Source organism: Notolepis coatsorum (genome assembly GCF_963971535.1).
Source record: "Notolepis coatsorum genome assembly, chromosome: 13".
Lineage (NCBI taxonomy): Eukaryota > Metazoa > Chordata > Actinopteri > Aulopiformes > Paralepididae > Notolepis > Notolepis coatsorum.
The window spans coordinates 63,674,892-63,699,218 of record NC_140177.1 but is presented as its reverse complement, the minus strand read 5'-3'; the positions used below and the strand labels follow the sequence as shown (position 1 = coordinate 63,699,218).

The 24,327-nt window shown below is 39.2% G+C and overlaps 1 protein-coding gene across 1 annotated transcript in view; it reads left to right on the top strand.

Annotated features, from left to right (window-relative positions):
• Window positions 1-1,588: 1,588 nt before the first annotated feature.
• LOC311239379 (disks large homolog 4-like) overlaps window positions 1,589-24,327 on the top strand; it is a gene marked incomplete at both ends in the record, with an annotated part of 140,812 nt that continues 118,073 nt past the window's right edge. Inside the window, 4 exons of the mRNA XM_084327686.1 lie at window positions 1,589-2,011; window positions 2,098-2,520; window positions 3,098-3,252; window positions 4,220-4,302. Of these exons, the coding sequence (XP_084183812.1) occupies window positions 1,589-2,011; window positions 2,098-2,520; window positions 3,098-3,252; window positions 4,220-4,302 (1,084 nt within the window). The remainder of the gene's footprint in view (window positions 2,012-2,097; window positions 2,521-3,097; window positions 3,253-4,219; window positions 4,303-24,327) is intronic.

Sequence of the window (24,327 nt, the reverse complement as noted above, 5' to 3'; positions counted from 1 at the left end):
AACTAAAGCTAGCTAACAGTACTAGCTAACTAGCTAGCCCCAACCTAGCTGCTAGCTGGAAAAGATCGTTTTTGTTAGCTATAAGACTGTTTAACTTTGACCTGCCAACTAAAGCTAGCTAACAGTACTAGCTAACTAGCTATCCCCAACCTAGCTGCTAGCTGGAAAAGATCGTTTTTGTTGGCTATAAGACTGTTTAACTTTGACCTGCTAAGTAAAGCTAGCTAACAGTACTAGCTAACTAGCTAGCCCCAACCTAGCTGCTAGCTGGAAAAGATCGTTTTTGTTGGCTAGAAGACTGTTTAACTTTGACCTGCCAACTAAAGCTAGCTAACAGTACTAGCTAACTAGCTAGCCCCAACCTAGCTGCTAGCTGGAAAAGATCGTTTTTGTTAGCTATAAGACTGTTTAACTTTGACCTGCCAACTAAAGCTAGCTAACAGTACTAGCTAACTAGCTAGCCCCAACCTAGCTGCTAGCTGGAAAAGATCGTTTTTGTTGGCTATAAGACTGTTTAACTTTGACCTGCTAAGTAAAGCTAGCTAACAGTACTAGCTAACTAGCTAGCCCCAACCTAGCTGCTAGCTGGAAAAGACCGTTTTTGTTGGCTATAAGACTGTTTAACTTTGACCTGCTAAGTAAAGCTAGCTAACAGTACTAGCTAACTAGCTTGCCCCAACCTAGCTGCTAGCTGGAAAAGATTGTTTTTGTTGGCTAGAAGACTGTTTAACTTTGACCTGCTAAGTAAAGCTAGCTAACAGTACTAGCTAACTACTAGCCCCAACCTAGCTGCTAGCTGGAAAATATCGTTTTTGTTAGCTAGAAGACTGTTTAACTTTGACCTGCTAAGTAAAGCTAGCTAACAGTACTAGCTAACTAGCTAGCCCCAACCTAGCTGCTAGCTGGAAAAGATCGTTTTTGTTGGCTAGAAGACTGTTTAACTTTGACCTGCTAAGTAAGGCTAGCTAACAGTACTAGCTAACTAGCTAGCCCCAATCTAGCTGCTAGCTGGAAAAGATCGTTTTTGTTGGCTATAAGACTGTTTAACTTTGACCTGCTAAGTAAAGCTAGCTAACAGTACTAGCTAACTAGCTAGCCCCAACCTAGCTGCTAGCTGGAAAATACCTTTTTGTTAGCTAGAAGACTGTTTAACTTTGACCTGCTAAGTAAAGCTAGCTAACAGTACTTTAGCTGGACAACCTCAGTGTGGGCTATCTTTGTTTATCCAGTTGCTACAGCAACATGGACACTGAGACAGCAGCATGGACAGCGGCAGGCATTTTCCTTCCCTGTTTTTTTGAATATCCAGAAGAGATCAAATCAGAGCACGGGAGATTACAGTTCAGACATAGGTTACAACGGGAATACCCTGAGTCTCTATATGCTGACCGCTCTAAAAACACTGGTGTTATTACCAACTTGCTCTTCTTCACCGAGCATATCACTGCGTGGCATATAGCCATATCAAAGCACTACAGCAACCAAGAAAGGGATCTGCAAGGGAAGACAACTTCAGATCTTTGAGGATGGAGACAAGGACCAAGAGAGAAGGTTCCTGACTGTCAACCTTTACTAAAACGGTACGATCATGGTGCAAGGTAACGAAGCTGCCCTTGGCTCCTTTGGACAGGACTTCCCCACTCTGAAGAAGAGGGCAGCATCTAGAAAGGACACAGGAAGCACTCTGAGCTCTCCCATCACCACAGGCACCCCGACAACAGAGAGCCAGGTATCCCCTATTCCTGGTCATAACAACCAGCACCCAGACCACCACACCGTCAGCCTCCTGAGAGACAGTCTGGCTCTACTAGAGGTGGAGCTCACTGAGCTGAGAGAACAGCAGCTCTCCACCAGCCCCACACCACACCCTGACCTCCAGCAGTGGAAACACCAGCTGGAGTCTGCTACACAGGAGCTGAAGGAACAGATCTTCAGCCTGCAGAAGGACAACCGGACCCTCACCACAGAACTTAGGGAAACAAAGGACATCATGAGGCGGGAAATAATGCAGGTGAGAAACGAGATGTCAAAGGAAATATCAGCCATCATGGTGAAGCTCCCAGGGCCCCCTCCTCCCTCAACCCATCCACCACCGAGCCCCCACCACCCAACGAGGATGCAGCCGAGAGAGGCCTTCTAGCCCCCCGGGCCTCCTCCTCCCTCAACCCACCCACCACCGAGCCCCCACCACCCAGTGAGGATGCAGCCGAGAGAGGCTCTCAAGCCCCCCAGGCCCCCTCCTCCCCCAGCATCTCACACCGTCAGCCCACCACCCTGAAAAAAGACACTGAGGTTGCTATCCTAATAGACTCAAACGGCAAGTTCATCCAAGAACAAAAACTTTTCCCCAACACAAAAGTGTCCAAAATCTGGTGCCCCACATTAGAGGATGCACTGCAGATCCTTGTGCACCCCGAGTTTGGCACACCAGGCCATATTATCATCCACACTGGCACCAACAACCTGCGGGAGGAACAGGAAAAGGTTGGTAGTCTGGTCACCAGAGTAGCAGAGAAAGCAGTAAGCGACCTTCCCAGAATCACGCATCACCATCTCAACCTTGCTACCCCGCAAAGACTTTCACCCCAAGACCATCAATAGGGTGAACGCTGACATCACCAGAGGATGTGCCTCACTCCCAAATGTACACGTTGCACATCATATATCCATAACGCCTGAGCACCTGTACGACTACTCCCACTTAAAAAAGCAGGCAGTGGGCATGTTTACAAAAACACTAAAAGATGTGGCACTGGGCCGTCAAAGCATCCATCTTACACCAGCCAGAGGACCTCCCAGGGACCCCCACTACGCCTCAGACCCCATCAGGAGCCAAAGACCTCCCAGGGACCCCCACTACGCCTCAGACCTCATCAGGAGCCAAAGACCTCCCAGGAACCCCCACTACGCCTCAGACCCCACCAGGAGCCAAATACCTCCCAGGGACCCCCACTACGCCCCAGACCCCACCAGGAGCCAAAGACCGCCCAGGGACCCCCACTACACCTCAGACCCCACCAGGAGCCAAAGACCTCCCAGACATCCATCCAGACCCAGCGCACCCCACAGACCCCACGCTTCACCAGAACATCACCAGCTCCAGCACCACAACCAGACTGGCCCTGGCTATACCCCTCAACAAACCAGAGACTCTACCAGAACCAAGAGCCTGGCCCTCGGCCCCTTCCCAGCCCACAGCATGGAGAACCACACCAGGCCCCACGCAGCTACGCAGAGGCCCTCCAAGGAAGAGTGAACTCTGAAGGAATGAGTGAGATTAAACAGCTCCTCCAGTACATCTGCACTAAGCTGAACTAGTCTCATAACACACACACACACACACACACACACACACACACACACACACACACACACACACTACTCGCATTTACGCACTACTTAATTAAGACAACATTTGTTAGTTAAAAAGAAAAGCTAGTTAAAAGCTGAATTAGTATTGATACTTTATACTGTTGAAAGAATATTTTACATATTGTTCAAAATGCATCAGCTCTAACAATGTTCTCAATAACCAAACACACACATTTACAAAATACAGTAAACACTGCATTTTAGTTCAACGTTCGTACCTCTCTTGACAATCCAGTAGTTACTGTTTGTTCTACCTGTGCCATCTCTCTCGTATAATGAAATCCCTTTCAGTTTGCATGTGGAACATCCAGGGCCTGAAGTCTTCAACCTTTGGGCTGAAGAGTTTAGCCCCGGAACTCAAAACAAACCTTAAAGATGTCGACATCATTATTCTACAGGAGACATGGTGTAAAGCTGACACTGTCACCCACTGCCCCAACGATTATAGAGAAATAATAGTACCATCTCAGAAATACAGCAACATTAATAGAGGTAGAGGATCAGGAGGATTAATCATTTGGTATAAATCTGACCTACATCATCAAATTGACCCCCTAAAAATGGGCAAATATTACATATGGTTAAAACTAAAGAAAGAGCTCCTATTAACAGAAAAGGATTTGTTTATTTGTGCAATATATATCCCCCCCTCCGAATCCCCATACTTCTCAGAGGACATTTTCCCTACCCTTGAGACAGAGACATGCCATTTCCAGGCCCAGGGAAATGTGCTCATCTGTGGGGACACCAACGCACGCACAGGAACACTTGCTGACCTCACAGATCCACAAGGAGACATTTACATCTCAAACGAAAATGTCTCTCACACTTTCACTCTCCCCCACAGGAGCAATAGTGACCAGGTCATCAACAGGAGTGGAAGAGACCTCCTGCAGCTCTGTCAGAGCCTCAGTCTGTACTTTGTCAACGGTAGGGTTCGGGGGGACAGACTAGGTAGATTCACCTACTGCTCACCTCTTGGCCACAGTACTGTAGATTATATGATCACAGACCTTGACCCTTCCTCCCTCAGCTCATTCACTGTGAAACCACTAACCCCTCTGTCTGATCACAGCCAAATTACCCTGTTTATTAAAAGATCAGACACAACAATGGCACAAACACAAAACAGTAAGCTGTACAATATCAGAAATTCATACAGATGGGACCAAAACAGTGCAGAACAATACCAGAAAGCAACTCATACCCCAAGAATCCAAACACTTTTGGATAACTTTCTGGACTCCACATACTCTCACAGTAAAGAAAGCCTCAACCTAGCAGTAAACAATATTAACAATATATACAGACAAACAGCAAAGGAGGCACAACTGAAATGTACTACAAACAAACCAAAAACTGCAACAAAAAACAGCTGGTTTGATAAAGATTGTAAAATCATTAGGAAAAAAATTAGAATGCTATCAAATCAAAAACACAGAGACCCCAATAATGCTGATGTACGCTTTCTCTACTGTGAGACCCTAAAACTGTACAAACGTACACTCAGAACCAAAAAACAACAATATGACAAACAGCAACTGACACTAATTGAGGAGGCAATCAATACAAACAACTTTTGGCAACATTGGAAACACATAAACAAACCACAAAAACAGGAATTGGCTATACAGAACAGTGATATATGGACAACCCATTTTAAAACACTATACCACACTGTTCAAATTGATGGAAACACAGAACAATCTCAAATTCTTGATAAATTGACTAAATTGGAGCTTGCCATAAAAGACAATCAAAACCCATTAGACTCCCCAATTATTGAGCAGGAACTGCTTAAGAAATTACAAACTCTTAAATCTAAAAAGGTTTGTGGACCTGATGGCATCTTGAATGAGATGATGAAAAATATGAACAAGAAATTCCAATTGGCTATATTAAAACTATTCAATTTGGTCCTGAGTGTAGGATATTTTCCTGACATCTGGAATCACGGACTCATAACCCCAATCTATAAAAGCGGAGACAAATTTGACCCTAATAACTACAGAGGCATCTGTGTGAACAGTAATCTGGGGAAGGTTTTCTGTAGTATTATGAATACCAGACTTTTAAACTTCCTTACCAAGCACAATGTCTTGAGTAAAAGCCAAATTGGATTTATACCAAAACACCGCACAACCGATCATATTTACACCCTACATACCCTAATTGATAAACATATAAACCAAAATAAAACCAAAATATATGCCTGTTTTATTGACTTCCAAAAGGCTTTTGATTCTATTTGGCATACAGGACTGTGTTATAGAGAGTGGTGTAGGGGGTAAAACATATGATATTATTAAATCAATGTACTCTGGTAATATGTGCAGCGAAAAAATTGGCAAAAAAAGAACAGAATTCTTTACCCAAGGGCGAGGCGTTTGTTAGGGCTGCAACCTCAGCCCGGCACTCTTCAATATTTACATTTACATTTAGTCATTTAGCTGACGCTTTTATCCAAAGCGACTTACAAGTTCTGTGCGACAAGACAGCAAGAAGGGTATAACTCTATCAGCTGAGTAACAATGTTCATCAAAGTGTTGCGTGTTACAGTGTAGGTTAGTTTATTAGGACAAGTGCATGACAGTAAGGTTAGTCTGGGTTAGATTTTTATTTTTATTTTTTTATATCATTTCAGATAATGGTTGAAGAAGTGAGTCTTTAGTCGACGGCGAAAGATTGGACGGGATTCGGCTGTCCTACCTGGGATGGGTAGTTCATTCCACCATTGTGGGGCAAGGACTGAGAATAGGCGGCTTCTCTTTGATGACCCTCCGGGAGCTTGGATAGGAGTAGATCTGAGGCGGCCAGAAGATGCAGAGCGTAGGGGTCTTGAGGGTGTGTAGTTAGAGACCATTGACCGGAGGTAGGCGGGAGCGGTTCCCTTTGCCGCACGGTATGCTAGGTCGAGGGCCTTGAAGCGGATACGTGCAGCAATGGGGAGCCAGTGCAGGTCCCTAAGAAGTGGGGTGACATGGGCCGACTTCGGTAGGTTTGAGATCAGGCGGGCCGCTGCGTTTTGAATGAGTTGAAGAGGCTTGGTGGCAGTGGCCGGGAGGCCAGCTAGCAGTGCGTTGCAGTAGTCGAGGCGGGAGATAACTGTTGATTGGACGAGGAGTTGGGTGGCTTCTTTTGTCAGGAAGGGGCGTATCCTTCTGACGTTGCTCAGGAGGAATCTGCAGGTTCTGGTTGTCGCTGCGATGTGAGCAGAGAAGTTCAACTGGTCGTCGAGGACAACACCAAGGTTCTTGGCGGTCGGCGACGCGGTCACAGCTGCATTCTTGACTGTGATGGAGAGGTCGGTCAGGGGGGAGGATTTGGCCGGCAGGTGGAGCAATTCTGTTTTGCTTAGGTTCAGTTTGAGGTGGTTGGTCGTCATCCAGGCGGAGATGTCGGACAGACAGGCCGAGATCCGCTCAGAGACGTGGATATCTGAGGGAGGGAAGGAGAGGAAGAGTTGAGTATCATCGGCATAACAATGATATGAGAAGCCATGAGACGTGATAATGTTACCCAGTGATTTAGTGTCGAGGGAGAAGAGAAGGGGTCCTAGGACCGAGCCCTGGGGGACACCCGTCCGGAGGGGGCGGGTGGCCGACAGAGTCCCTCTCCATGACACTTGGTAGGAGCGGTCTATATTAATGAATTGGCTAATATACTAGAAAAGTCCTCTGCCCCCGGTGTAAGTCTCCACAATCGGGAAGTGAAATGCCTGCTCTTTGCAGATGACCTGGTTGTGTTGTCCCCCACAGCAGACGGCCTACAGTAGAGCCTGGACCTGCTAGAGCATTACTGTCAGACCTGGGCCCTGGCAGTAAACCCCAAAAAGACCAAAATAATGATATTCCAAAAAAGATCCAGATCTCAGGACGTCCTACCAAAGTTCTCAATTGGTACAAAACATGTAGAGTACTGCACACATTACACCAATTTAGGCCTAAAACTAAGTTCAACTGGACATTTTAAGGAAGCAGTCAATGAGCTGAGAGGGAAAGCATGCCGGGCTTTCTACGCCATAAAAAGAAATATACAAACAGAAATACCGAATTCGAATCTGGTTAAAATTAATTGAATGTGTTATTGAACCAATTGCACTCGATGGCAGTGCGGTGTGGGGTCCACTTACAAAACAAGACTTTACCCAATGGGACAAACACCCCATTGAGACCCTGCATGCAGAGTTCTGTAAGATTATCCTACATGTCCAGAGGAAAACTACAAACAATGCATGCAGGGCAGAATTAGGCTGTTACCCACTAATACTAAAAATACAAAAAAGAGCAATTCACTTTTGGACACACCTAAAACGAAGTGACCCCCTCTCGTACCATTATCAAGCCCTGCAGTGCCAAGAGCTGAGGAGCATCAGGAACCCCCTTACCCAGCTGGTCCTGAGGCTGAGTCCACAAACCTGCTCTCTTAACACACCTCAGGAACAGAACACATCACCAATCAGAATAAATCAAATTACTACACATAAAACTGAGGAAACAGAGAGGAGAGAGATGGAAATAGAGAGGAAACAGAGAGGAGAGAGAGACAGAGGGCAGAGAGACAGGGGAGAGAGAGATGGAGAGAGGAAACAGAGTGGAGAGAGATGGAAATAGAGAGGAGAGGGAGAGAGAGACAGAGGGGAGAGAGACAGAGGGGAGAGAGACAGAGGGGAGAGAGATGGAGAGAGGAGAGAGATGGAGAGAGGAGAGAGATGGAAATAGAGAGGGGAGGGAGAAACAGAGAGGAGAGGGAGAGAGATACAGAGGAGAGAGAACACAGGAACAGAACACATCACCAATCAGAATAAATCAAATTACTACACAGCCAAAACAAAACTACATCACCTATTGGAAAACACAAACAAAAGCACAGAGCAAAATGCAGTGCTATCTGGCTCTAATTCGACAGTACACCATAGCAGATTACTTGAGCATGGTGACTGATCAACAACTAAAAAGAACCTTGACAAAATACAGACTGAGTGAGCACAGCCTCGCTGTTGAAAAGGGGAGGCACAGGAAAACCTGGCTCCCTGCAGAGCAAAGGCTATGCTGTCATTGCATCCTCAGTGAGCCTGAAACTGAGTTGCACTTCCTCACCAAATGTGAAAAATATAAAGATATTAGAGAAACACATTTTAAAAAATTTGAACTAATAACAAAAGGTTTTCTTGCACTACCAGATACAGGAAAACTACCAGTCCTACTAGGGGAGGACTCAACAAGCTGTGAGCTAGCAGCAGCCTATGTTGCTGCCTGCCACAAACTGAGTGACAGTCACCTGACATGTTTATGCTGTAATATTTTATGTTCTATTTTATGATGAACATTTTTGTATATACTATGACATTAATATGTGTTTTGTAATCCATGCTTATGTTATCAACCATTTGCTTTGGCAACATGTACAAGCTGCGTCATGCCAATAAAGCCACTTGAATTGAATTGAATTGAATTGAATTGAATTGAAAGAGAGAGAAACAGGGAGAAAGAGAGAGAGACAGAGAGAGACACACAGAGAGAGAGAGACAGAGAGAGAGAGACTAGATTAAACACACTGAGGATAGATACTAGATTAAACACACAGAGGATAGATACTAGATTAAACACACTGAGGATAGATACTATATTAAACACACTGAGGATAGATACTAGATTAAACACACTGAGGATAGACACTAGATTAAACACACTGAGGATAGACATTAGATTAAACTCACTGAGGATAGATACTAGATTAAACACACTGAGGATAGATACTAGATTAAACACACTGAGGATAGATACTAGATTAAACACACTGAGGATATATACTAGATTAAACACACTGAGGATATACACTAGATTAAACACACTGAGGGTAGATACTAGATTAAACACAGTACAGATAGATACTATATTAAACACACTGAGGATAGATACTAGATTAAACACAGTACAGATAGACACTAGATTAAACACACTGAGGATAGACACTAGATTAAACACACTGAGGATAGATACTAGATTAAACACACTGAGGATAGATACTAGATTAAACACAGTACAGATAGATACTAGATTAAACACACTGAGGATAGACACTAGATTAAACACACTGAGGATAGACACTAGATTAAACACACTGAGGATAGACACTAGATTAAACACACTGAGGATATATACTAGATTAAACACACTGAGGATAGATACTAGATTAAACACACTGAGGATAGATACTAGATTAAACACACTGAGGATAGACACTAGATTAAACACACAGAGGATAGATACTAGATTAAAACACTGAGGATATATACTAGATTAAACACACTGAGGATATACACTAGATTAAACACACTGAGGATAGACACTAGATTAAACACACTGAGGATAGACACTAGATTAAACACACTGAGGATAGATACTAGATTAAACACACTGAGGATAGACACTAGATTAAACACACTGAGGATAGACACTAGATTAAACACACTGAGGATAGACACTAGATTAAACACACTGAGGATAGATACTAGATTAAACACACTGAGGATATATACTATATTAAACACACTGAGGATAGATACTAGATTAAACACACTGAGGATAGACACTAGATTAAACACACTGAGGATAGATACTAGATTAAACACACTGAGGATAGACACTAGATTAAACACACTGAGGATAGATACTAGATTAAACACACTGAGGATATATACTAGATTAAACACACTGAGGATAGACACTAGATTAAACACACTGAGGATAGATACTAGAATAAACACACTGAGGATAGACACTAGATTAAACACACTGAGGATAGATACTAGATTAAACACACTGAGGATAGACACTAGATTAAACACACATAGGATAGATACTAGATTAAACACACTGAGGATAGATACTAGATTAAACACACTGAGGATAGACACTAGATTAAACACACTGAGGATAGACACTAGATTAAACACACTGAGGATAGACACTAGATTAAACACACTGAGGATAGACACTAGATTAAACACACTGAGGATAGACACTAGATTAAACACACTGAGGATAGATACTAGATTAAACACACAGAGGATAGATACTAGATTAAACACACTGAGGATAGATACTATATTAAACACACTGAGGATAGATACTAGATTAAACACACTGAGGATAGACACTAGATTAAACACACTGAGGATAGACATTAGATTAAACTCACTGAGGATAGATACTAGATTAAACACACTGAGGATAGATACTAGATTAAACACACTGAGGATAGATACTAGATTAAACACACTGAGGATATATACTAGATTAAACACACTCAGGATAGACACTAGATTAAACACACTGAGGATATATACTAGATTAAACACAGTACAGATAGATACTAGATTAAACACACTGAGGATAGATACTAGATTAAACACAGTACAGATAGACACTAGATTAAACACACTGAGGATAGACACTAGATTAAACACACTGAGGATAGATACTAGATTAAACACACTGAGGATAGATACTAGATTAAACACAGTACAGATAGATACTAGATTAAACACACTGAGGATAGACACTAGATTAAACACACTGAGGATAGACACTAGATTAAACACACTGAGGATAGACACTAGATTAAACACACTGAGGATAGATACTAGATTAAACACACTGAGGATAGATACTAGATTAAACACACTGAGGATAGATACTAGATTAAACACACTGAGGATAGACACTAGATTAAACACACTGAGGATAGACACTAGATTAAACACACTGAGGATAGACACTAGATTAAACACACTGAGGATAGACACTAGATTAAACACACTGAGGATAGATACTAGATTAAACACACTGAGGATAGACACTAGATTAAACACACTGAGGATAGACACTAGATTAAACACACTGAGGATAGACACTAGATTAAAGACACTGAGTATAGACACTAGATTAAACACACTGAGGATAGATACTAGATTAAACACACTGAGGATAGATACTAGATTAAACACACTGAGGATAGACACTAGATTAAACACACTGAGGATAGATACTAGATTAAACACACTGAGGATAGATACTAGATTAAACACAATGAGGATAGACACTAGATTAAACACACTGAGGATAGATACTAGATTAAACACACTGAGGATAGACACTAGATTAAAACACTGGGGATAGACACTAGATTAAACACACTGAGGATAGACACTAGATTAAACACACTGAGGATAGACACTAGATTAAACACACTGAGGATAGATACTAGATTAAACACAGTACAGATACATACTAGATTAAACACACTGATGATAGACACTAGATTAAACACACTGAGGATAGACACTAGATTAAACACACTGAGGATAGACACTAGATTAAACACACTGAGGATAGATACTAGATTAAACACACTGAGGATAGACACTAGATTAAACACACTGAGGATAGATACTAGATTAAACACACTGAGGATAGACACTAGATTAAACACACTGAGGATAGACACTAGATTAAACACACTGAGGATAGACACTAGATTAAACACACTGAGGATAGATACTAGATTAAACACAGTACAGATAGATACTAGATTAAACACACTGAGGATAGACACTAGATTAAACACACTGAGGATAGATACTAGATTAAACACACTGAGGATAGACACTAGATTAAACACACTGAGGATAGACACTAGATTAAACACACTGAGGATAGACACTAGATTAAACACACTGAGGATAGACACTAGATTAAACACACTGAGGATATATACTAGATTAAACACACTGAGGATAGACACTAGATTAAACACACTGAGGATAGATACTAGATTAAACACACTGAGGATAGATACTAGATTAAACACTGAGGATAGACACTAGATTAAACACACTGAGGATAGATACTAGATTAAACACACTGAGGATAGATACTAGATTAAACACACTGAGGATAGATACTAGATTAAACACACTGAGGATAGATACTAGATTAAACACACTGAGGATAGACACTAGATTAAACACACTGAGGATAGACATTAGATTAAACACACTGAGGATAGATACTAGATTAAACACACTGAGGATAGATACTAGATTAAACACACTGAGGATAGACACTAGATTAAACACACTGAGGATAGATACTAGATTAAACACACTGAGGATATATACTAGATTAAAACACTGAGGATAGATACTAGATTAAACACACTGAGGATATACACTAGATTAAACACACTGAGGATAGACACTAGATTAAACACACTGAGGATAGACACTAGATTAAACACACTGAGGATAGATACTAGATTAAACACACTGAGGATAGACACTAGATTAAACACACTGAGGATAGACACTAGATTAAACACACTGAGGATAGACACTAGATTAAACACACTGAGGATAGACACTAGATTAAACACACTGAGGATAGACACTAGATTAAACACACTGAGGATAGATACTAGATTAAACACACTGAGGATAGACAATAGATTAAACACACTGAGGATAGACACTAGATTAAACACACTGAGGATAGATACTAGATTAAACACACAGAGGATAGATACTAGATTAAACACACTGAGGATAGATACTATATTAAACACACTGAGGATAGATACTAGATTAAACACACTGAGGATAGACACTAGATTAAACACACTGAGGATAGACATTAGATTAAACTCACTGAGGATAGATACTAGATTAAACACACTGAGGATAGATACTAGATTAAACACACTGAGGATAGATACTAGATTAAACACACTGAGGATATATACTAGATTAAACACACTGAGGATATACACTAGATTAAACACACTGAGGGTAGATACTAGATTAAACACAGTACAGATAGATACTATATTAAACACACTGAGGATAGATACTAGATTAAACACAGTACAGATAGACACTAGATTAAACACACTGAGGATAGACACTAGATTAAACACACTGAGGATAGATACTAGATTAAACACACTGAGGATAGATACTAGATTAAACACAGTACAGATAGATACTAGATTAAACACACTGAGGATAGACACTAGATTAAACACACTGAGGATAGACACTAGATTAAACACACTGAGGATAGACACTAGATTAAACACACTGAGGATATATACTAGATTAAACACACTGAGGATAGATACTAGATTAAACACACTGAGGATAGATACTAGATTAAACACACTGAGGATAGACACTAGATTAAACACACAGAGGATAGATACTAGATTAAAACACTGAGGATATATACTAGATTAAACACACTGAGGATATACACTAGATTAAACACACTGAGGATAGACACTAGATTAAACACACTGAGGATAGACACTAGATTAAACACACTGAGGATAGATACTAGATTAAACACACTGAGGATAGACACTAGATTAAACACACTGAGGATAGACACTAGATTAAACACACTGAGGATAGACACTAGATTAAACACACTGAGGATAGATACTAGATTAAACACACTGAGGATATATACTATATTAAACACACTGAGGATAGATACTAGATTAAACACACTGAGGATAGACACTAGATTAAACACACTGAGGATAGATACTAGATTAAACACACTGAGGATAGACACTAGATTAAACACACTGAGGATAGATACTAGATTAAACACACTGAGGATATATACTAGATTAAACACACTGAGGATAGACACTAGATTAAACACACTGAGGATAGATACTAGAATAAACACACTGAGGATAGACACTAGATTAAACACACTGAGGATAGATACTAGATTAAACACACTGAGGATAGACACTAGATTAAACACACAGAGGATAGATACTAGATTAAACACACTGAGGATAGATACTAGATTAAACACACTGAGGATAGACACTAGATTAAACACACTGAGGATAGACACTAGATTAAACACACTGAGGATAGACACTAGATTAAACACACTGAGGATAGACACTAGATTAAACACACTGAGGATAGACACTAGATTAAACACACTGAGGATAGATACTAGATTAAACACACAGAGGATAGATACTAGATTAAACACACTGAGGATAGATACTATATTAAACACACTGAGGATAGATACTAGATTAAACACACTGAGGATAGACACTAGATTAAACACACTGAGGATAGACATTAGATTAAACTCACTGAGGATAGATACTAGATTAAACACACTGAGGATAGATACTAGATTAAACACACTGAGGATAGATACTAGATTAAACACACTGAGGATATATACTAGATTAAACACACTCAGGATAGACACTAGATTAAACACACTGAGGATATATACTAGATTAAACACAGTACAGATAGATACTAGATTAAACACACTGAGGATAGATACTAGATTAAACACAGTACAGATAGACACTAGATTAAACACACTGAGGATAGACACTAGATTAAACACACTGAGGATAGATACTAGATTAAACACACTGATGATAGATACTAGATTAAACACAGTACAGATAGATACTAGATTAAACACACTGAGGATAGACACTAGATTAAACACACTGAGGATAGACACTAGATTAAACACACTGAGGATAGACACTAGATTAAACACACTGAGGATAGATACTAGATTAAACACACTGAGGATAGATACTAGATTAAACACACTGAGGATAGATACTAGATTAAACACACTGAGGATAGACACTAGATTAAACACACTGAGGATAGACACTAGATTAAACACACTGAGGATAGACACTAGATTAAACACACTGAGGATAGACACTAGATTAAACACACTGAGGATAGATACTAGATTAAACACACTGAGGATAGACACTAGATTAAACACACTGAGGATAGATACTAGATTAAACACAGTACAGATAGACACTAGATTAAACACACTGAGGATAGACACTAGATTAAACACACTGAGGATAGATACTAGATTAAACACACTGAGGATAGATACTAGATTAAACACAGTACAGATAGATACTAGATTAAACACACTGAGGATAGACACTAGATTAAACACACTGAGGATAGACACTAGATTAAACACACTGAGGATAGACACTAGATTAAACACACTGAGGATAGATACTAGATTAAACACACTGAGGATAGATACTAGATTAAACACACTGAGGATAGATACTAGATTAAACACACTGAGGATAGACACTAGATTAAACACACTGAGGATAGACACTAGATTAAACACACTGAGGATAGACACTAGATTAAACACACTGAGGATAGACACTAGATTAAACACACTGAGGATAGATACTAGATTAAACACACTGAGGATAGACACTAGATTAAACACACTGAGGATAGACACTAGATTAAACACACTGAGGATAGACACTAGATTAAAGACACTGAGTATAGACACTAGATTAAACACACTGAGGATAGATACTAGATTAAACACACTGAGGATAGATACTAGATTAAACACACTGAGGATAGACACTAGATTAAACACACTGAGGATAGATACTAGATTAAACACACTGAGGATAGATACTAGATTAAACACAATGAGGATAGACACTAGATTAAACACACTGAGGATAGATACTAGATTAAACACACTGAGGATAGACACTAGATTAAAACACTGGGGATAGACACTAGATTAAACACACTGAGGATAGATACTAGATTAAACACACTGAGGATAGACACTAGATTAAACACACTGAGGATAGATACTAGATTAAACACAGTACAGATACATACTAGATTAAACACACTGATGATAGACACTAGATTAAACACACTGAGGATAGACACTAGATTAAACACACTGAGGATAGATACTAGATTAAACACACTGAGGATATATACTAGATTAAACACACTGAGGATAGACACTAGATTAAACACACTGAGGATAGATACTAGAATAAACACACTGAGGATAGACACTAGATTAAACACACTGAGGATAGATACTAGATTAAACACACTGAGGATAGACACTAGATTAAACACACAGAGGATAGATACTAGATTAAACACACTGAGGATAGATACTAGATTAAACACACTGAGGATAGACACTAGATTAAACACACTGAGGATAGACACTAGATTAAACACACTGAGGATAGACACTAGATTAAACACACTGAGGATAGACACTAGATTAAACACACTGAGGATAGACACTAGATTAAACACACTGAGGATAGATACTAGATTAAACACACAGAGGATAGATACTAGATTAAACACACTGAGGATAGATACTATATTAAACACACTGAGGATAGATACTAGATTAAACACACTGAGGATAGACACTAGATTAAACACACTGAGGATAGACATTAGATTAAACTCACTGAGGATAGATACTAGATTAAACACACTGAGGATAGATACTAGATTAAACACACTGAGGATAGATACTAGATTAAACACACTGAGGATATATACTAGATTAAACACACTGAGGATAGACACTAGATTAAACACACTGAGGATAGATACTAGATTAAACACAGTACAGATAGATACTAGATTAAACACACTGAGGATAGATACTAGATTAAACACAGTACAGATAGACACTAGATTAAACACACTGAGGATAGACACTAGATTAAACACACTGAGGATAGATACTAGATTAAACACACTGAGGATAGATACTAGATTAAACACAGTACAGATAGATACTAGATTAAACACACTGAGGATAGACACTAGATTAAACACACTGAGGATAGACACTAGATTAAACACACTGAGGATAGACACTAGATTAAACACACTGAGGATAGATACTAGATTAAACACACTGAGGATAGATACTAGATTAAACACACTGAGGATAGATACTAGATTAAACACACTGAGGATAGACACTAGATTAAACACACTGAGGATAGACACTAGATTAAACACACTGAGGATAGACACTAGATTAAACACACTGAGGATAGACACTAGATTAAACACACTGAGGATAGATACTAGATTAAACACACTGAGGATAGACACTAGATTAAACACACTGAGGATAGACACTAGATTAAACACACTGAGGATAGACACTAGATTAAAGACACTGAGTATAGACACTAGATTAAACACACTGAGGATAGATACTAGATTAAACACACTGAGGATAGATACTAGATTAAACACACTGAGGATAGACACTAGATTAAACACACTGAGGATAGATACTAGATTAAACACACTGAGGATAGATACTAGATTAAACACACTGAGGATAGACACTAGATTAAACACACTGAGGATAGATACTAGATTAAACACACTGAGGATAGACACTAGATTAAACACACTGAGGATAGACACTAGATTAAACACACTGAGGATAGATACTAGATTAAACACACTGAGGATAGACACTAGATTAAACACACTGAGGATAGATACTAGATTAAACACAGTACAGATAGATACTAGATTAAACACACTGAGGATAGATACTAGATTAAACACAGTACAGATACATACTAGATTAAACACACTGATGATAGACACTAGATTAAACACACTGAGGATAGACACTAGATTAAACACACTGAGGATAGACACTAGATTAAACACACTGAGGATAGACACTAGATTAAACACACTGAGGATAGATACTAGATTAAACACACTGATGATAGACACTAGATTAAACACACTGAGGATAGACACTAGATTAAACACACTGATGATAGACACTAGATTAAACACACTGAGGATAGATACTAGATTAAACACACTGAGGATATACACTAGATTAAACACACTGAGGATAGACACTAGATTAAACACACTGAGGATAGACACTAGATTAAACACACTGAGGATAGACACTAGATTAAACACACTGAGGATAGATACTAGATTAAACACACTGAGGATAGACACTAGATTAAACACACTGAGGATAGATACTAGATTAAACACACTGAGGATAGACACTAGATTAAACACACTGAGGATAGATACTAGATTAAACACAGGAGCGACTTCCGGTTTGAAATGTCTGAGTGAGCAGCCTTTGAAAAAAGCTCCCGGTCGCAATTCAAAACAAACGCGGAATAAAACATGATCTGAAAACGAAAAAAGTAAGCATTCAATGACAAAAGCGAGGAAGAACAAGTGGACATATGAGAAAACAAAAAAGACCCAAGAAGAAGAAAAGGAAATAACGAGGCGACGTGAAGAAATAACGAGACGACGTGAAGAAATGGCGCAGCTACAACATGCCAACACGGAGATCCCCAGCTGGGCTGTGGAACTCGGAGCCAGTATTCGGGACATACAGGCAAGCATGCAAACTAGCGTGAAGGTAAACGAAGCGAACACGCAAAGCATACAGACAAGTATAGACAGACTCAGAGAAGAAGTAAAGAAAGGACAAGACGAACTCAAAGAAGAAATAAATAAGAGACTTGAGTCAATTGACGAAAAGTTGCTGAAACAGGAGAAAGACACGGTGGCGTTGGAAGAGAGAACGGCCGAGACTTAAGAATGGAGTATAGATGTACAAAAGATTCTAATGGAGACTCTCGAGGAACAAGGGAAGATGAGAGAGAAGTTAACTGACTTGGAGGGGAGATCAAGAAGAAACAATATAAGAGTATGGCTAGAAGGGGCTAGAAGGAGCCTCGATGTCCAAATATATGGAAAGCCTAATACAAGAGAAACTGGACATGTCACTGTCAGAACACACCGATATGGGAATACAGAGGGCACATAGGATACAAGCACCGAGACCTCAGACGAATGGACCACCGAGAGCAGTCATAATTAACTTCCTGAGGTTTGAAGTCAAGGAGAACATTCTTAAGAGAGCCTGGCAGACGAAGATCGATGTGGAAGGACAGAGAATATCCTTTGACCACGACTATGCAGCGGAGGTGGCTGCAAAACGCCGAAGTTACGCGGAAATAAAAAATAATCTAAAAGAAAAAGGGATTCGGTTCCAATCACCGATGACCGCTCTGAAAGTATACTGGCAGGAAGGCACCAAAACCTACAGCAACGTACAAGAGGCAGCGAGGGACATACATCGGGATGGAGAGAGGACGCCGGGACGAAGAGAGGGGGGGAAACCCACATATACACCCACCCCGATGGAGAGACTGGAGAAGATGCGCAGGTGGAACAGAGTCGAGAAGAGGAGGACGGATGAAAGATGGGGATGGGAGATGATTCGAGACAGAGCAGCTGAGGAGAGTGACAGAGGGACATCGGAAAGAAGCACAGGAAGAGCGCGAGGGACCACGATACTTCAAAAGGAAAGATAAGTACAAAACAAAACAAAAACATTTGACTAAGACCATGACTAAATGTGAAAGATGCATAGAAATACACACAACATAGAATAAGAGTAATTGTAAACATAAAAAAAAAAAAAGATAAAACTTAAACAGAGAGAAGGCATGTGATACACAGTACAAATTAATGTGGACATGAAAATGACTGATTCTATGTCTCTGAAAATGACTGACAGAGAGAAAAACACACGTTGGACAGATTGTGTATGTGTGTATGTATGTATGTATATATATATATATATATATATACTGATGGATTTACTGACAGAATATGGATATTACTCAGGATATAGACTTAACGTAACAAAGACACAGACCTTAAAGGGGAACTATCTTATAAATGGCCTTTTTGAGTGTTTAGCATTGTTTCCTAGCTATGTGAACTTATATTAATATGATCTATGTCTCAAAATTCTCATATTGGCGCATTCTTCCAATTCTCCTCTCACAATATTCACCCTCACTGAACTGAGTCATTTGAAAATGTGCCCTATATGTGATGTCATAAAGACACTGCTGCATGTTAATGTTCAGCCGGGGCCGTATAGCGCAGTGGTTTAGGAGCCCAGGCTCAAAACAGCTCGAGATCTTGAGGTAGAAAAATGCTGTTTTTGAGGACTTGATTAGAAATACAAAACAATGAATAAAAAAAATATATATATTACAGAGGTGTTCCATAGACTCACAGGAATTGTGTAAAAGTGCCCAAATAGTGAAAGAAATAGTAAAATAGTTCCCCTTTAACATTGAACTACACCCCAATGACAGAGATCAAAGACAAATACAAGATTAAATGGGATATGGACAGGATCAGATACCTAGGAGTGAATATTACAAGAGGGGTGGAGGGACTATACGATGCAAACTATACACAGATTAATCAGAAAATCAAACGAGACCTAGAAAGATGGACAGTAATGCCTCTAGACTTTAGCTCAAGGATCGAAATTATAAAGATGAATATATTACCAAGGTTACTATACCTATTTCAGGCTCTACCTATATTAATACCACAAAGCCAGTTCAGGGAATGGAATAAACAGATATCAAGATTCATATGGGGGGGGAAAAGGCCAAGGATAAGATATGTGACTCTACAATTACCAAAGGAGAAAGGAGGAATGGCAATACCTAGTTTAGAAGATTACTACTACGCAGCACAGCTGATAATAGTAACATGTTGGTGCAACGAGAACTATGAAGCCAAATGGAAAGACATAGAAACAAAAAATTAGGGACTCAAAGTGCAGGCACTAATAGGAGACAGGGAGCTATACAGAAGAAACGAACAACTAATAGACCCAATTACCAAATTCACTATAAATATATGGAACAAGATAGTAAAGAAATACAAGCTAGAAAAAGAAACCAAGATACTGAGATGGATAACGCACGACAACAAATTTAAACCAGGGAAAGAAGATCATGGGTTCAAAAGATGGGAGAGGGGGGGCATAACAGCAATATGTACAATAACAGAAGGAGGGGAGATCCAGACTCTACAAAAATTGAAAGAAAGATTCGGACTAGAGAATAGCGACCACTTTAGATATTTACAGATTAGGGACTACTACAACAAGGAAATAAAACTAGACAAAGACAAAGATCAGAATGGGATAATTAAGATAATGGTAAAAGCATACGAAGGAAGGAAGGGGGGGGGGGGATATCAGCACTATATCAGGCAATAATGGACAGCAAGGACATCACAACCAAATATATAAAGGAAAAGTGGGAGAAGGAATTAAAAACGGAGATAACAGAAGAAGAATGGTATAACATATCGCTGCTGTCGGGACAAAACCTCATAACTCCATTTTTTGAATATTTTTTTTATTATATAAATCAACTCCGTAGATCATCCTCCATATGTGTGTGTGGGTTTTACAAAGTTTAAACAATGGGAAAGCATTAAACCGATCATCTGTCTAAACCTCTTAACTCTATTCACCCTCAAATTAGTTTTTTTCATCTGCTGAAAAGTTGGGTTTTTGGAGTTATGAGGTTTTGTCCCGACAGCAGCGATATGTAAGATACAACACACAACCACAGGGTCAAGGATATGGAGGGAGTTTGGGTGGAAAAACATAATTCGATTTTTTATAACACCAGAAATACAGGGCAACTATACACCAACACAGAAACCATGCTGGAGAAAATGTGGACAGGAAATAGCAAACCACACACACATATTCTGGGGATGTCAGATAATAAAGAACTATTGGGAAGAGATAGGAGGGATAATAAATGAAATAGTATGATATTAAATACCCCACACAGGACAAGTATTGTATTTATAGGGAACTTAACACAGGAAGGAATGCAGGGGAAAGATATATACTTGATTAAGATATTACTAGTAGCAGCCAAGAAAGCACTGACGAAAATGTGGTATAGAGTAGAAGCACCGACGAGGGAACAATGGACAGAGATAGTGGGTGGGATACAGGAAATGGAGAGAATCACATATAGGCTGAGGCTACAAGACGAGAAGTTTGAGTCAAAATGGGAGAAGTGGGAAGAGTATAGGAAAAAAAGAAACGACATCACAGGAGAGTGAATAGGAGACAAGAAGAAAAAACGAAACGAAAATAAACTATGAAGGTACCAAAGAACCCATGTCACTTTTTTTGTATTTTTTTTTGTATTTTTTTATTGTTTATCTCTTTTCTTTGTTTTTGTTTTTGCTGAGTTTTTTCCTTTTCCCCTTTAGTGAATTTATTTTAGGTCAACTCGTCATTCGATTTTGATATTAATTTTTCTAATATCAGCTATATCTTTTAGTTCTTATCTATCGAATTCTATTGTACTGTCGTTTATAATTTTGACCGCCAATTGTATTATTGCATGTGGATGTTTTGTTTGTAAATCAAAAAACTGAAATTAAAAATTTAAGAATAAAAAAAATAAACACACTGAGGATAGATACTAGATTAAACACACTGATGATAGACACTAGATTAAATACACTGAGGATAGACACTAGATTAAACACACTGAGGATAGACACTAGATTAAACACACTGAGGATAGACACTAGATTAAACACACTGAGGATAGACACTAGATTAAACACACTGAGGATAGATACTAGATTAAACACACTGAGGATAGACACTAGATTAAATACACTGAGGATAGACACTAGATTAAACACACTGAGGATAGACACTAGATTAAACACACTGAGGATATATACTAGATTAAACACACTGAGGATAGACACTAGATTAAATACACTGAGGATAGACACTAGATTAAACACACTGAGGATAGACACTAGATTAAACACACTGAGGATATATACTAGATTAAACACACTGAGGATAGATACTAGATTAAACACACTGAGGATAGACACTAGATTATACACACTGAGGATAGATACTAGATTAAACACACTGAGGGTATACACTAGATTAAACACACTGAGGATAGATACTAGATTAAACACACTGAGGATAGATACTAGATTAAACACACTGAGGATAGATACTAGATTAAACACACTGAGGATAGATACTAGATTAAACACAGTACAGATAGATACTAGATTAAACACACTGAGGATATACACTAGATTAAACACACTGAGGATAGATACTAGATTAAACACACTGAGGATAGATACTAGATTAAACACACTGAGGATAGGTACTAGATTAAACACAGTACAGATAGATACTAGATTAAACACACTGAGGATAGACACTAGATTAAACACACTGAGGATAGATACTAGATTAAACACACTGAGGATAAATACTAGATTAAACACAGTACAGATAGATACTAGATTAAACACACTGAGGATAGATACTAGATTAAACACACTGATGATAGATACTAGATTAAACACAGTACAGATATATACTAGATTAAACACACTGAGGATAGACACTAGATTAAACACACTGAGGATAGATACTAGATTAAACACACTGAGGATAGACACTAGATTAAACACACTGAGGATAGATACTAGATTAAACACACTGAGGGTATACACTAGATTAAACACACTGAGGATATATACTAGATTAAACACACTGAGGATAGATACTAGATTAAACACACTGAGGATATACACTAGATTAAACACACTGAGGATAGATACTAGATTAAACACACTGAGGATAGATACTAGATTAAACACACTGAGGATAGATACTAGATTAAACACAGTACAGATAGATACTAGATTAAACACACTGAGGATAGACACTAGATTAAACACACTGAGCATAGATACTAGATTAAACACACTGAGGATAGATACTAGATTAAACACACTGAGGATAGGTACTAGATTAAACACAGTACAGATATATACTAGATTAAACACACTGAGGATAGACACTAGATTAAACACACTGAGGATAGATACTAGATTAAACACACTGAGGATAGATACTAGATTAAACACAGTACAGATAGATACTAGATTAAACACACTGAGGATAGACACTAGATTAAACACACTGAGGATAGATACTAGATTAAACACACTGAGGATAGACACTAGATTAAACACACTGAGGATAGATACTAGATTAAACACACTGAGGATAGACACTAGATTCAGCGTGGCGTCCCCTACCCTCTGGA